Here is a 16,613-nt window from a genome sequence, read left to right on the forward strand (position 1 = left end):
TGCCAGTGTTATTTATTTTATTTGTTAGGAAAACTTATAGCTAGAATGGGGTTGGCCGGTGGAAGTTTTTAGCAGATGGCGCCATCATAGCTTGCCCCGTCAATCCCTAGAATTATGTCAAATTTTTGTTTTTTCAATACCCCGGATGCCAGCCCTTTAAGCCAAATCTCATAGAAAAAGGGGCAAGCTATGATGGCGCCATCTATCCAAACCTTTGACAGTTGCCAACCCCATTACAAGTTAGGTAATAACATAGAAACAGTAAGCCAATTACAAATTTTCACAGGTAGATATGTCAGAATTTCATAGAAGTTTAATGTTTAAAATAATACTTGCACTGCGTGGGCTATCAAATCTGCTGCAGACTTTTCTTGGTCTGACTCTAATTATTTTTTAGTCTGGTTGGATTTTAATATCTTTGAAATGTCTGAGAGTTCAGAGGCGCAAAACTTCGTAATGTTAGTATGGTTCCTGATAAATACTTTATCAATGGAAAATCTTATCGCACAGTATGTTTATACACTCTAGTTGTGTATGAAAATGTACAAATGATACGAAGTTTATTAAAATTCATGTATCGGGTAAAGGTAGCCAGCCCCCATAAGGTACCTTTTGATGTGAAACGTCACATATATAGAACGACAACACGTTCTAGTCATATTACATCTACAAGTCTCCTACATAGTGTTGGGTCAATTCTGGAACTAATACTCTAATGAGCTATAATTGCCATAAAGTAACGATAACAAAGTTTGCCTCTATTAAGACTTGGTCAGTGCTTGCCGCGATAATAAATAACTACTTATTAATAATTATTTTACTGTGATTTTATAATTGACTTTTTATTCTGCTAGATTTCGTTTTAAGCAAGATTTGTTACTTAACATCTACGATGTCCTGTTCAAAATAATATATAACTTTCATAAGCAAGTGCATTTTATTTTTGTATCCACTTATACCTTTGACTTCTATTAGTTTGATTTATTACAGTTATCAAGATGAGATCTTGAGAAGAAATGGATAGAGGAAATATGACAGGATTATAAAATCTTAGGTGCAGTGAGTTCAGCCAGCAGAGCTTTTGAAAAATTGTAGCACCTTTTTAGATCATAACATGTCAATAAAAATATGAATAGCAAAGAGGCCTCAGGGCCCCCCCACATCTAGCGTCTTTCGAGCGTCGGCGTCTGTCGGCGTCTGGTCAGCGCTATGGAAAATGACGTCGCTACGCAGTTGCGTCGACATTGCGTCGAGCAGCGGCCATAGAGTTGTAGACGCCGACGCTCGAAAGACGCTAGATGTGGGGGGCCCCTACTGTAGTAACTAAATTATCGACGACACATCAAGATTGTTTACCTTTTTTTAATGCTATAGAAAACAATCTAAAACGCAGCATTATAGTTCGTTTTCTTTAGCATTAGAAAAAAGGTAAACAATCTTGATGTCTTTTAATTGAAAAATACGTTTTAAAAATAAGTCACGGCAAATATGTAACAATTATGAATGTAATACGATCATTTATATTATTCTGCTTTCATAATAGTTTTTGATTTTTAACCGACTTCCATTTCATAGAAGGAGGAGGTTCTGTATTCGGTTGTGGCTATTTTTTTTTTTTTTTCTATGTACGTTCACCGATTACTCCGAGACCCGTAGTCCGATTTGAGTAATTCTTTTTTTGTTTGAAAGGAGCTACCTCCGAGTTGGTCCCATTTTAATTTGGTTCTGTTCTGATGATGGGATCCATGAGGAATTGAGGGAACTCCTCAATTTTTAAAGGCACATGCATGGCGATTTGGGTGTTTTCTTAAGCAACTCGAGCATTTTCTTCCGAAAACCACCATTTTGATGAAGTAGACCTGATGATGATGATTGTTTTGATGATAATGATGATGATTTTTTAAATGTAGTATGTTCAGCGATTACTCCGGCACCTGTGATCCGATTTGAGTAATTCTTTTTTTGTTTGGAAGGAGTTGCCTCCGAGGTGTTTCCGTATTATTTTTGGTTCTGGTCTGATGATGGAATCCATGAGGAATTGAGGGAACTCCTCAGTTTTTAAAGGCACGTGTAAAGTGATTTCGGTGTTTTCTAAAGTAACTCGAGCATTTGCTTTCGAACACCGCCAATTTGATGTAGTGCAAGTGTAGCCTTACCACGAGTTTGACATTGACATATAGTAACGCTAACGTCTTCGTAACTTACTTTTTATGCATCTCGCTCGCACTAATATGCCAGTACGAGCGAGATGCAAAGAAAGTAAGTACACACACGCTAGCGAATAAATCAATGTCAAACTCTTGGTAAGCTGGTAAGGCTTCTGATCGGGGGTTAGGGTTAGGAGTTAAGGGGTCGGGGATTAAGGGGTCGGGTAATGGTGGTTGATGGGCTGCTGGTTCAGGGCCGACTGGTACATGAATCAGGGGTTGATGCGCTGAGAGGTAGTGATCGGGGGGGGGGGGGGGGTTGAGGGATTGGGTCAGTGGCGGGGCGGAGGATGGATTTAGTGAAGTGACAGGAATTATAATTTCCCAGACAGGCCCGAGAAAATTCCTGATTACATATTTATTAAAGTAGGTACACGAATTTAGTGTTAATCATGATGTTGTTTTTCATTCATGCGCTCTTAACAATGCGTTAAAACTAAAAATGGAAAAATAAAAACTTTTTACAAAAAAAAGAAAACCGACTTCAAAAAGGATGAAATAAAATATTATCCTTTTTAAGTCTATGCGTTACTAACTGATATGTTTGAAGTCGGTGCCAAGCCAAGTAGTAACAATACCCGTCAAAAATAATCAGCTTTATGACTATAAATCCCATTAGAACTGTACTAATAACTATTATAAATGTGTAAGTAATTATGTCTGCCTCTTTGTCGCCTTTTCATGGCTAAACAACTGAACCGCTTTAGGTGAAATTTGGCAAGAAAGTAAATTCCTTGAATTGTTTTATATTTTGAAATGTAGTCCTCTGAATAAGGGACGGGAAATAACTTCAGTCCCAATCCCACGCTTGCGTGCCGACAAACATGGTACGGACTGTGCCAAGAAGGTTTGATCGTGTGTTCTGAGGTGTGTTCTTAGGTACAGTCGACGTCAAATATATGTTTACACTTTTGCACCTTACTCCTTTGTAAGTAAGTAAGTAAGTAAGTAAATACTCTTTATTGCACCACAAAGAAAAATAAAATAACAGATTTACAGTGTAAATAATGGTAGCAACAGGCAATAATGGTAGCAATAATGGTTGTAATAAGACGAAAAGTGTAAACATATTTTTAACGTCGACTGTACCTACAGAAAGTACGTTCATTGTCGTCGTGTAAGGCAATCTAACGTACATCCTTATCGAATCGCACCAAAATCATGGTATGCTTCAAAAGTTGGCTTGGCACCGACTTCAAACATATCAGTTAGTAACGCATAGACTTAAAAAGGATAATATTTTATTTCATCCTTTTTGAAGTCGGTTTTCTTTTTTTTGTAAAAAGTTTTTATTAAAAAGCGTTTTCCAATTAAAAGACATGTCAAGATCGGCTTACTTTCTTGCAAGTTCTTTCTAATGCTAAAAAAAACGAACTATAAAAGTTCGTAACTGTTTTTGAATAAAAACAAAAAGCTATTAATATGAAAATTGCTTCTAGAAATGCGTAATGTTATTCTTATTTATGAACGAACTCATTGATGACTTATTTGTTAAAACTAAAAATAAAATTTCAATACCAATGATATCCCCGACACCAGAGATGTGAAAAATACTTTATAAAAAGTATTTAAATACAAAATACAAATACTTCCTTGATAATACTATTTCAAATGCAAAATACAAAATAGTTTTCGAATTTGTATTTAAATACAAAATACGAAATAGGTATTTCCAAAATACTTTTTTCAAATACAAATACTTTGCGATAAAAGGTACTCTGAGAAGTGAATACCTAGTCTTAATTAAAAACTACTCCTCGGAAGTACTACTATTACTCGGAATTTCCGAGTTGAAAAGACTCTTTGAAATCAATCCTCTATCTAAAGTGCAAATTTCTAGTTGTTTGCTCATATTAACCAGTAGGTGGATGATGGCTTTTAACGGCCAACTTTTAAAGCATTAATTTGTAATGTTTTACAGCTAGTATAATGCCTCTCGTTAGTGTGATGAAAACGTCTCGTTTGTGTTTCACCAGGGCAGAAAAGTTTGTTCTCCTCTCGTGCCTTGAAACCCTCGCAACACTCAAGATTCCACTTTTTTTAACCACTCGCTACGCTTGTGGTCATTTGCGACGTTTTTAAACAGATTCAACGGTTCCATGTTAAAAGAATGAGAGAGTTACCAGGATTGTAACATCAGAAGAGATTGCAACTCATATACCTACCTACTATAAAGTATTTTGTATTTTGAAAATAAGTCCCAAAAACTATTTCAAATAAAATACAAAATAGTTTTCTTCAAAAGGTATTTAAATACAAAATAGGTATTTTGCATTTTAAATACAAGTATTTCAAATAAGTCACATCTCTGCCGGACACGCATGACCGTCCGCTCTATGCTCAGCAAAAGTTGTGTTCGGAGAAGGACTCACGCGCGCCTTAAGCCTAGAGTCCCTATACCAGGCATAAAGGTGTCAGAAATTACACAAAATTCAACCTTATCACTTTGAAATAAAGTTCAAAATCCTTGTGAGAAACTATTCCTCGAATTTTGCATTATAAACCAATTTTTTACGACATCCACTAACTTCCTATTTCTACATACATTTTTAAACGTAAAATGGTCCCTCTTTTTCAATTTCAGTGAATATATTTCATGTATTCCAATACACATTTTATTAGTAGGTAACTAAGGGGATAGTAGGTAGGTAGGTTCCATCCTTTGTAGCTTTGTACCTTTGAGAAACTATGACATCCAAGCGTCGCCACCCATCGCTGTCTGTCCGTATGTTTTAGTAGGTAAAAATATGGGTGTACAAATCATTTCAAAAACACGTCCCATAACTCTTATGTCAGTGAATTAAGAACTATGGAACATATTTTTGAGTAAGCTGTCTACACCCATATTTTTACAGTTGACTGTACAGAACGTGACGAGACGCAACCAAAATGTGTGTTACTTTTGAAAACAACAGTCGCTATTCTTCTAAAATTTTTATGACGCGCTTCCTGGCTGTAATTTAGATGTTACGATAAATATTTCAGTGCTAGAGAGAGCTTATACAACTGACACATTGAAGGTGGCATCTATTGAGATAATGCCGAGCACGGGGTCATTAGTGTCATTACGTTAGATTAGAAATACTTTATGGATGTGGTACGTATATCAAAAATAAGTATCGCAATAAAATTGTTGAAATCTTTATTTACAATCTTAAACATTTACATACATTACATAAGTGCAACTAGAAACCTGCAAGTTCACTGTCCAATTATACACAATATTATCAGACGCATATTACAGAGTAGTCCATGCTGAAGTCTTATTGATTTCACAGATGAATAGACAGTAACACAACACTCATTACGTTCCCAAGCGTTATAGGACTTCATTAAGATTTATTCCATGTACTTGTAAAGTGTACTACATATCTGTCAACGGCAGATTATTCACAATTAATGTACACACCTAGCATATTGCAGCACACATTTTAATTCTAGAGAATTATAATTGAGGTTCAGTCAAACAGCATCTTATTATACAATGGTTCAGATTATTAATTACATACATTGAGTTGCACTGGACTTATCGCATTAAATAAGAAAAAAACAAATTCTGATTCATACTTTACGACCACACAGTTATATTACTTTATACAAAAAGACTATAAAAATCATATTTATTTGAGGCAGTTTCAAAAACCGCTGAGAATCTCCAGCCTTTGATGGAAGATGTTATTGCCATAGATTTCACTTGAACATCGATTAATTTAAACTAGCTGACATACCATTAAGTCAATGCCCAAGTGTAATGTTCAATTTCTTTTTTTCGTCGCGTTGACATCATAATAAATAACCCTATCATTAGATTTTTCAATAAATCGACAACAAATCCTTCATCCTTTTACGCAAAGACTGCGTTTTGCGTTATTCAGTCCATGATTTTCTCATGAATATTCACGATAACGAGGTAAACAAAATCAGAATCTTGGCAATTACATTTAATTTAACCCTTTAAGGCTAAGGGACATATAGTTTCCACATACGGTACTTCGGTATCGTCTTGGATCGTCCCATTCGTTTTTCGTCAAGCTCTTAAATTAGTCCTATTCTGCTTTCGTCACAATCGTCGGTGGCTTTCAATGTAGAAGGAGTGACGAAAGCAGATATGACTAATTTAAGAGGTTGACGAAAAACGAATGGGACGACCCAAGACGATACCGGTACTTCAAACATGTGTTCTATTTTCGATCAGTAAGACTGACATTCGATTATCATTTTTGAAATGACAGCCTGGTAAAGAGCTAAATCGAAGTACGCGGAGACAGGGCAGTCAGATCTCCCTGTGTTGAGCTTTTCCATCGGCGAGACCATTTATTGTGGAGTCATTGTTTCATGTTTGATTGTACAGTTAGTTTTTTTAGAATTAGAAAAAGACTACGCAATCTTGAATTAAAAGATACGTTTAATTGAAAAAGGCTTTTTACAAATCCTATTACTTATGACAGCAAAATAATGTAAATAATCGTATATGATTCATAATTGTTACATATTTGCCGTTTCTTATTTTTCAAATGTGTTTTTCTATAAAGAAGACACGCCAAAATTGTTTGCCTTTTTTCTAATGCTAAAAAAACTGACTATAGTTCCAATTTCGCGATCGTCACTACCCTACGTGTCTTAGTTGAGGAAGCCGCGACACTGCGGCGCACCGCACAGACAAGGAATCTTTTCGTCTTCGAGAGGGAACTTGTAGTCGTACGTGATTTCTTCGTCTACTCCGATCGGCTGCTTTGAGTAGATTACGATCTTCTTTTGAGACTCTATCGTGATTATCTTCGCGTAGCAATTCGGCTGGAAAACAAAAGAATTGTTATAGCATATCGTTATTAATTTTTGCAGATCTATATTTCTATCTAGCAGCTTGCAGTTTTTCTTATTACTAAAACCGATGACATGGTTTCTAAGAAGAGATCGTCGTATGTCTTTTAGTTTCAGATTTTCCCATACTGACCGATTTAAATGGGCCACCCTGTATTGTCAGTTAGCAGCTGTACCAACGATCATTGGATTCATTGGTCAAAAAAATAGTGTCCGTGGTCTCGTAGTGCGACTCGCGTCTGCCATGCCATGATAGACCAGGCCCCGTAGACAACATGCCAATCGCTAACACTCCGGAGCGAACGAAATGCAGGGTCACTGTCACACTTATATGGAAAAGTGATAGAGAGACACTAAGGGATTCGATGGCGAAGCGGAAATAATAGTTACCTTGGCCACAGAATAAATAATAGTACTTGGTACAGAAGATTCACTCTCTAACAAAACGCGTCTGTTACGATTAGGACAGATATGGCCGCTAGGTGGCGCAAGCGCCACGCGCGGCTTATGGTTAGCCACCAAAATTGATGTGGGACGGATGTACTGGTAGCTATTTGTTGCGACGCGACGAAATCGCGCAGTGAGCCATCCATGCCTGCCTTGGCTAGGCCGCCAGGTTGTGGGGGTACACCTTCAACCGGACACAAATACCCTATGATCAGTGGCGGCACTCACGTTGCAGCTGTGGTTGATGAACCGCGCCAGGTTGCCGCACTTGGTGGCGTCGATGATGGTGTCGAGGTCGATGCGGAACAGGTAGGAAGACCCGATGCCGGTGGCCTCGTAGTGCGCCTCGCGCACGTCCGCCACGATCGGCCGGATCATCTGCCCCACGTACTCGATCACCATCTCGTCCGCCGCTATCGGCTCCTGAAATACGGATCAGATTTAAATATTGATTACCTCCCACGGGCTAGGCTTTATGAAGAGTTCACAAAGAGCGCGAGGTCACTACACGTAGGCGTTATGTATGCTTTATATTTGTAGAATAAAGTCACAATATCAACAGTTATTTAATCTATCAACAGCTAATAAAAAAAATCTAGATGGAGTTGGGTCAAAGATTACGAAGCTATCAAAATTATACCTGTGCGAATAATCCCCAGTCGTGGATACCGGACTTGGCGAATTTGAGCTGCTTCTTTCTGAATTTGAGCTGATTGAACTTCAATAGATCCGAATCCGTATCCGTACCTGTAAAAATAATGTAACTATAAATATAACATTCGGACAAATATAAAATGTAAGAGAATCGAGATCGAGATTGTGTCCGGAGGTCGCGGGTTCGAGCCCCGGCTCGTACCAATGAGTTTTTCGGAACTTACGTACGAAATATCTGTTGATATTTACCAGTCGCTTTTCCGTGAAGTAAAACATCGTGAGGAAACCGGGCTAATCCCAATAAGGCCTAGTTTACCCTTTGGGTTGAAAGGTCAGATGGCAGTCGCTTCCGTAAAAACTAGTGCCTACGCCAATTCTTGGGGTTGTCAAGCGGACCCCATGCCCCCATGAGCCGTGGCAAATTGCCGGAATAACGCGAGAAAGAGGAACAGTAAATAAACTAGGCATTATTGTATGATTTGTGCAACTAATCTACAAATTTTACATAAATACAATGCATTTCGAAATTATATGTTGTTCTTTGTTGAGTTATTTGAAAAGGACTCAAGTCTCTACAAAAGACTCGGGTCTCTAACAAGTTAAAAAGACCTCGAGTTTAGACTTAATTTTAAGCCTGAAAAACTGAGTCGAGTCTTGAAGCAGAGGACTCAAATGACTAGTGCTGCGGCATGTAGCTGGGCAAATCCCGGTAACAAATAACGAAGTGTATTTATTGGCAGCGTTTATGCTCTGGTTTCCTAGCATAGCGGTGCCGTCATACAGGGTGTCCCAGAATTCGACGTCATGCCGTAAACGGATGATAGACCAAGTCATAACAGTTATCATAAAAATACAAAAAAAATAATCCAACTCATGTTCTTTAAAAATTATGGTCACTTTAAAATTGACTAAAAAATCCACACCCTGTAATTATTCAAGATTACACAATAATAATAAAAATTGAATAAATTATGGAATTTGTAGTAACAAGAGTTAAAGAACCATTACAGGATGTGGATTTTTTAGTGAATTTTTAAAGTGACCATAATTTTTAAAGAACATGAGTTGGATTTTTTTTTGTATTTTATGATAACTGTTATGACTTGGTCTATCATCGTATCGTTTACGGCTTGACGCCGATTTCTGGGACACCCTGTATAGCGGCCGTCTCCATACAAATACTACGACATCCATATTTAGCCGTATTATTTAGTATGGAGACGGCCGCTATATGACGGCACCGCTATCCTAGGAAAACCGAGCTTTAGTGAAGATTCGTGTAGTTACCGAAGGCGGTGAGCAGGCGGCGCTGGTTGGAGCGCGCCTCGCGGGACTGGGTCTGCATCTTGCTGGCCTTCTTGTCGTCGGGCGGCGGCGGCGCGGCGCGGCCGTGGTGGTACTTGTACTTGGCCTTCAGCCGCGCGTCCATCTTGTAGTAGCCCTCCGTGCGCGCCGACCCCGACGAGTGCCCCTACACATGTTCAAGAGAGCGTCAGATTCTGATATCGTTTATCAGGGAAATATATGGTAAGTTATCCAAATCGGACGATGGGATGGGATGGGATTTGTTACTAGGAAATAGGAACTAAACTCCTAAGGAACTACGAGGCTAATTTTGGAGAAAAAAATTCTTAAGGCTCATTTAGACGGTGCGAAAACTCGCATGCGAAGTTCCGGTATTTAATTGGTCGGTTGAATTCGATGTAACCAATAAGTCCACAATGTAACTAAAACCGCGCGCCGTCTATATCAGCCCTTATAATGTCTTACTTTCACTTTCCCTCTGTAAACCACACACTCGAGGTTTAAAAATTTACCTGCAGGTCCTCGTAGATGTTGGTGTGCCGCTTGGACTTCTTCTTGGGCGGGCTGTAGCACACGTCGGTGGGCGGGTGATCCACCCAGTGCGTGTCGTTCAGCCAGTAGCCTTGCGCGTCCTCGGCCAGCAGCGCCTTCATAAATAATAAAACAAAACTTAATTACATGAATCATTTCTATTTTGTCATAGCAAAAATTTGTAATCTTTGCGAGCGTTCGTTGTTCATCAGGTAGTGTTAACAGTATAAGTGCCAGTTGCACCATCCGCACTTGACAGACGTCAGACTGATCAATGTCACACCGTGGCGGTTTACTATGATACTTTCCTTCTTCTTCCTCGCGTTATCCCGGCATTCTGCCACGGCTCATGGGAGCCTGGGGTCCGCTTGACAACTAATCCCATGATTTGACGTAGGCACTACTAGTTTTACGAAAGCGACTGCCATCTGACCTTCCAACCCAGAGGGTAAACTAGGCCTTATTGGGATTAGTCCGGTTTCCTCACGATGTTTTCCTTCACCGAAAAGCGACTGGCAAATATCAAATGATATTTCGTACATAAGTTCCGAAAAACTCATTGGTACGAGCCGGGGTTTGAACCCGCGACCTCCAGATTGCAAGTCGCACGCTCTTACCGCTAGGCCACCAGCGCTCCTATTATACAATAAAATTTAGCAAACTCTTTAATGATGACAAACAGCTTGGTGCACCCGACCCTTAATATTTGTCAATTGTAATTTAACTATATCGATCAGAAAATCGAATTGTATTTATTTTGTAAATGTGTATTGTAATGGTTATTAAATTGAGGTCTGACGTAAAATGTATGTGTGATGTTGGTAATGTTCCAAAGTTGCCAAAGTTCGTCGTACTGGAACCCATACCTCGTAGGCCCGCTTGAGGTACTGCACGTCCTCGCGGTCGATGCCGCGCGTGAGGAACTCGTACATGACCTGCATCTCCGCCATGATGTCGCGCGGCTTGAATGTCACGTCCGACACCACTGCGTGCGAGAGGTCATCGCGAGTATCCAGTCTGAAAACATGTTAAAAGTTGAGATTCGATGTGACCAAGAGAATTTGGAACAGTGAAATTTGAATTATTTAGATAACGGTTTAATTTCGAGTGAAATTTGCTCAACGAAAATTGTGGATGAGTGGAAATAAAGGTTGGCAATTTTTTTAACCCTTTTTAGAGCAAAATCTATATTGTATGGTAAAAATAATATCTTTTTTTTTTTGGCCAAGCAGATTTTTTTGAATTATCATAATGGCAATGAAGCTTGAATTGACTATTGTTGTTTTGTGCGCGTATCTTCAATTTAATAAAAGGGTACCAAAGTGCAGCACTAGGCTAGCTAGTAAACCATAGAGTAACTTATACATACAGTGCCTTAAACTGTTTTTTGACAAGTTTTCACAGACAATAAAATGTGGCATTGATTAAATTTAGTTATCTGCCACTTTATCGCTCGAATATGCAAGGGAGGTTAGATAAGTATTTGTGATGGATTGTGACGGATAGTGGTAGTGGCGCCCCCAACGCAGAGTTTTGCGTAATATTCCCTATTCATATAAAAAGTAATAGGTACTAATACTGACTTGTTTTGTATTTCGGCTAGTTTCTTAGTGTCGTGTTTCCTCTTGTAGGGCCTCTTGGTCTCCTTCTTGGGCTTGCCCGCGTCGAGCGGCGGCGACGCCACCTCCGGCTCCGCCATCCAAGTGTAACCTGCACCACACGGTTATATTACACTATTCGTTAACTTGCATGTTTATTACCAGTATATTTTCTAAGGGTGGTATTCCACCTGTCGAATTTCTTTGTCCAATGTCAGTGCGTCGTGAATGATTTCTCATTAAAGCAAAATGTGAGACGCAATACACATTGGACAAAGATATTGGATAGGTGGAATACTATCCTAAGCCAATTTTGCACCGATTTGAATAGAACAAAGTGAAGACGTGTCATAATAGACGTCATGTTTTCATAGAATAGGGTATTTGACTGTATACAAAAAAAAAATTACACCATGCATGAAATAATGCATCGGAATAATAATAGAGAAACATAGACAGCAGTTACTATTAGACACAATTTATATTTTAAACCCCGTATAAAACTATAAAGAGTAAGTAATTCTATTGTTAGTAGCGGGCCATAAAAAGGGCCGAATGATGAAATCAACACCCACTTAAGGCCGATGTAATTTATCCAAGGTACGATTACGTTTTGTGTGTGGGGCGGCTCTAAGATACCACAGTGCTAAGAAATGAAGGAGAACTGACCGTGGTCATGCTGCAGGTGGTTGGCGTGCTCGAGGTCGGGCGGCGGGCGGCAGTACGAGTGGTCGAGCGCCACTTGTGACGCTTGTGACGCCTGCGACGCCTGCGACACCGGTGACGACGATGGAGACGACAGTGCCTGCAAGGTACACAACAATGAGTGTTGACTATTGACGTGATAACATCTTATAAATCGATGAACACCATGCACGCACGAAAAAGTGTCACGTTGTGGACATCTCTATGGTAACGTTGTGGACGGATCTCCATGGTAACGCGTACGGCCACGTTTTCTTGTGACGTTATCACGCAAAATTATCGTCCGTAAACAGACTTTACGGACAACCATTTTCTTAAATTTTTTCATAGCTTATCAAAATTGTTTAGGGCTATCACCAAGAACATCAGTGCGACTATATGCACTGTTGTAATTGTGATAGATCGTAAAGTGTTTCAAGGCGACGTGAAAGCAGGAGAGTGATCCAGTCCAATTATGACTTTACATAAACATTATACCGGGTCGGGTAGTTAAGGAACCTGGTGCTGATTTTTCTTATAAAGATAAGAAAAATCTTTTCCTTCTTGCCTTTAACCCTTTTCCAGTCCACACAAATCTACAAGTTTTTTTTCCAAAAAAATCCGAATACATATATTCCAGTTAATTGAGCTTTAATGATTCATTTGAAGACAAGTCACATTTCCCGATAATGAAAATCAAATTTGAACTTTAAATCGGAATGCTAAAGTTGAAAATCTATTGGTGCGTATGTGGTCAGTAAATCATATAATGCCTGGAAATAAGTTAAACCATTCGGGCCGTCAATATCAGGTTCAGAGTACAACGTGGTGTGAATTCGAAAACTTCAAATCAAAATTCATAGCAATTTAAGAAGTGTTTACCTCTTTAACCCCGTTGACGCTGACCGCCGACTCCGTGTTGCTCTCGCTGACGGACAGCCTCTCCACCCTGTCCACTCTCTCCACCCTCTCGACTCTGTCCCCCTTCTCCCTCTCCCGCTCTCTTTTCTCCATCTTCTTTCCCTTTCTCTCCTTGCGCTCCCGCTTGCGCCGCGCCTGCAGGTTCTCTTCCTCGGACGTGATCTCGCCGTCTTCGATCTCTGGTTTCTTTTCTGGGCTTTTGCGATGGTTCTTGATTGGACTGCTGCGCTCTTCGGATTTGTTTTCGGATTTGCTGTTAAATACAAAGTGAAGACATTAAGAATTAAGAACGTTTTGTGTAAACTAAAATATACTACATAAAAAATTTCTTCCACTTCATCTGTATGCATATTGAAAGAGTATTGTATGTATAACAGCTTTAGCCCGTCCTACCAATTTTTTTGTCCCATGTGTCCATCTACAAAAAGTGCATACTTAAGATACAAGTAAATGTTAAGTTAAGGTATTGATATCAAATTTCCATTAGAGACATGAAAGTACACATTTGTATCGGTATTAAAGTTCTTAACTTGATCTTTACCTATTTGAACTTGTATCCATGAATGTATTTAAGTATAAATTGTATAATTACCGTTGTATCAATCAAATTAGCATAATTTTTAAATGAATAAATATTATCTTATCTAGCTTTTGTCTAAATTGCAAGTTGTAAGCTAATTTTTCTCCTCCTCCTCATTTTTCGAGAGGGCTGTAAGAGAGAGCTTACCATATTTTAAATCTATAATAAATCTAGGAAGAAAGGTGTATCTAGATCTAACATACGCTCGGATATCCGCCGCTGGCTTATTCGATAAGCGAATGGCGCGCTAGCGCTAGGCGTATTTGCCAGATCTTAGGTAAGATCCACCCCATATCTCAGAGTGAAAGTGAGAAAACTAGAGTCTGGCTAGCCAAATTTTGTTGACATGATGTTTCCTTATCATAGACAATTGGTGATACACAATTGTCTATGATTTAAAAAAAAGTTAAAAGTCTGCTGTCAATTTATGTTATTCATTTAAATTGTTCGCGGTTTATAAGTCGTTTATTTTAAATAATACTAATAATGACTATACCAAGTGAGGTCCGTAGCCAGACTCTAGTTGCAAACTATGTATAAGACGAGCTTCAGCCTCGTACCTGGTGTCGGGCGGCTTGTCCGGCGGCCGTTGCTCTGTCTCCATCTTCTTGCGCTGTTCTTCGAGGAACTCGCGCTCGATCTCTTCCATGTACTCCGTGTTCCGCCGTCGCTTCTCCTACAAATAATACGTACAGAAGTTAGTATTTTTATTAAGATGCACAGTCTGTTTGATTAAGAAGAGCTGGTGGCCTAACGGTAAGAGCGTGCGACTTGCAATCCGGAGGTCGCGGGTTCAAACCCCAGCTCGTACCAATGAGTTTTTCGGAACTTAAGTACGATATAAAAAAAAAAATAATATCATTTGATATAAATATACCAGTCGCTTTTCAGTCAAGGAAAACATCGTGAGGAAACCGGATTAATCCTAATAAGACCTAATTTCCCCTCTGAGTTGGATGGTCATATGACAGTCACTTTCGTGAAAACTAGTGCCTACGTTAAATCATGGGATTAGTTGTTAAGCGGACCCCAGGCTCCCATGAGCCGTGGCCAAATGCCGGGATAACGCGAGGAAGAAGAAAATTAAGACGCAGTGTGCATTTTTACAAGATGGTGCTTTTTGACTGTGTTAGTCACATTCGTGCGAGTTTTATATGTAACCACAACATTAGAGTAAAATTTTTGTTTTCAAATATATGTATATTTCTTTGATTTTATTTCGAAAGACTTCGTTTTACTTGTACTTTGAAAGCGGCATTTTGAAAGTTCCCTCTAGACCCCTCGTTTAAAAGTTCGCATCTAGAGTAGAACTCAGATTCATAAATGAAATACTCATCATCATCATCATCACCTCAGCCATAAGACGTCCACTGCTGAATATAGGCCTCCCCCTTGGACCTCCATTCGTACCGGTTGGAAGCGACCCGCATCCAGCGTCTTCCGGCGGCCTTAACAAGGTCGTCCGTCCATCTTGTGGACTTGTGGAATGAAATACTATTACATACTTATTCTGTGCTATACATCATTAAACCTTATAAAACAAAGTCCCCCGCCCCGTCTGTCTGTTTGTGTTTGTATGTTTGTTCGCAATAAACTCAAAAACTAGTGAACGGATTTTAATGCGGTTTTCACCTATCAATATAGTGATTCTTGAAGGTTTAGGTGTATAATTTGTTAACCCATGCGAAGCTGGGGCGGGTCGCTAGTATAATATAGAATGATCACTGACAGTGACTGATCCCCCTCTGAAGAGACTAGTATGACGGCAACACTATATAAATGATCGAAGCGACGGCATGGAAGCCGAGCCGGACAGCGAGATGCCATTTTTTACACCCCAGGCCCTTTTTTGTCCTTTTCATCTGCATACAAAAGTGCAAAAGAGAGACCGCTATACTAGCTCGTTATCGTAGATAGAGTATAGTGTACCTGGTACTCGCGCTCCTCCTCGGAGTCGGAGTAGACGCGGTCGAGCAGCGTGTCTCGTGGTTCTTCTTCCGGCGACAGGATGGGCGACCCGAGCCGCTCGTCGTCCGCCTGCACGTCGGGTATGGGTGTTTTTTCTACAAACACATACACGTAAGTAGCGTCAATATAACGGGCGTTTCGACCGCCTCATAATTTCTTTGGGCATATTATGACGAAATGTATTTACTTTATCTCAATAAATCGACTATAGTTTTTTTTTTAGCATTAGAAAGAACTTGCAAGAAGGTAAGCGATCTTGACTTGTCTTTTAATTGAAAAACGCTTTTTAAAAATCAGTAACTATTGCTTATTTAACAGAAGAATATAATATATACTTATGAAACAGAAGAATATAAATGATCGTATTAGATTAATAATTGTTACATATTTGCCGTGACTTATTTTTTAAACCTGTTTTTCAATAAAAAGATACATCCAGAGTGTTTACCTTATTTCTAATGCTACAAAAAACGAAGTATAGAAAATACCTACATACCTACTGTGTCGAACTAACATGGTCATTTACATCATAATTACTATATTTTTAAGCTTTCTGTATTTGTTTTATAGAGGTTTCGAACTTGACGAAGATTAAAACATTGACTTTTTTACTTAAAAATTTCTAGGGCGTTAGGTTTCAAAAATACAGAGTAGATTCGAAAAACGTTGGTCATAACAAAGAAAAACTTACCTCGCCTCCTCTGCTTCTCCTCCTCGCTGTCCGACGACGAAGAGTAGACCCTCCGCAGCCGCTCCTTGTTCGACACAACCTTGAACTGCACAAATATTGTGGTTTAATAAGATCGCCACTACAACAGCTCAAAGATTAAAGCATATATTTTAAGGGCCCTCGTTAACATTATGTACAGTCGCCATCAGATATATCGGAGCGCCCAA

General features: G+C 39.3%; 1 protein-coding gene across 2 annotated transcripts in view; it reads right to left on the minus strand.

Moving 5' to 3' along the window:
- Positions 1 to 5,332: 5,332 nt before the first annotated feature.
- Positions 5,333 to 16,613, minus strand: part of LOC134674716 (histone-lysine N-methyltransferase SETD1) — a 41,355-nt gene continuing 30,074 nt past the window's right edge. For both annotated transcript variants that reach the window (XM_063532842.1, XM_063532840.1), the window contains 12 exons: positions 16,408 to 16,492; positions 15,678 to 15,811; positions 14,309 to 14,424; positions 13,130 to 13,421; positions 12,233 to 12,368; positions 11,549 to 11,675; positions 10,832 to 10,982; positions 9,947 to 10,081; positions 9,417 to 9,600; positions 8,116 to 8,222; positions 7,704 to 7,898; positions 5,333 to 7,001 (listed from right to left, as the gene is read on the minus strand). In XM_063532842.1, coding sequence (XP_063388912.1) covers positions 6,828 to 7,001; positions 7,704 to 7,898; positions 8,116 to 8,222; positions 9,417 to 9,600; positions 9,947 to 10,081; positions 10,832 to 10,982; positions 11,549 to 11,675; positions 12,233 to 12,368; positions 13,130 to 13,421; positions 14,309 to 14,424; positions 15,678 to 15,811; positions 16,408 to 16,492 — 1,836 coding nt within the window. In that variant the 3' untranslated portion in view covers positions 5,333 to 6,827. The remainder of the gene's footprint in view (positions 7,002 to 7,703; positions 7,899 to 8,115; positions 8,223 to 9,416; positions 9,601 to 9,946; positions 10,082 to 10,831; positions 10,983 to 11,548; positions 11,676 to 12,232; positions 12,369 to 13,129; positions 13,422 to 14,308; positions 14,425 to 15,677; positions 15,812 to 16,407; positions 16,493 to 16,613) is intronic.

The sequence above is a fragment of the Cydia fagiglandana genome, chromosome 20 (genome assembly GCF_963556715.1).
Source record: "Cydia fagiglandana chromosome 20, ilCydFagi1.1, whole genome shotgun sequence".
NCBI lineage: Eukaryota > Metazoa > Arthropoda > Insecta > Lepidoptera > Tortricidae > Cydia > Cydia fagiglandana.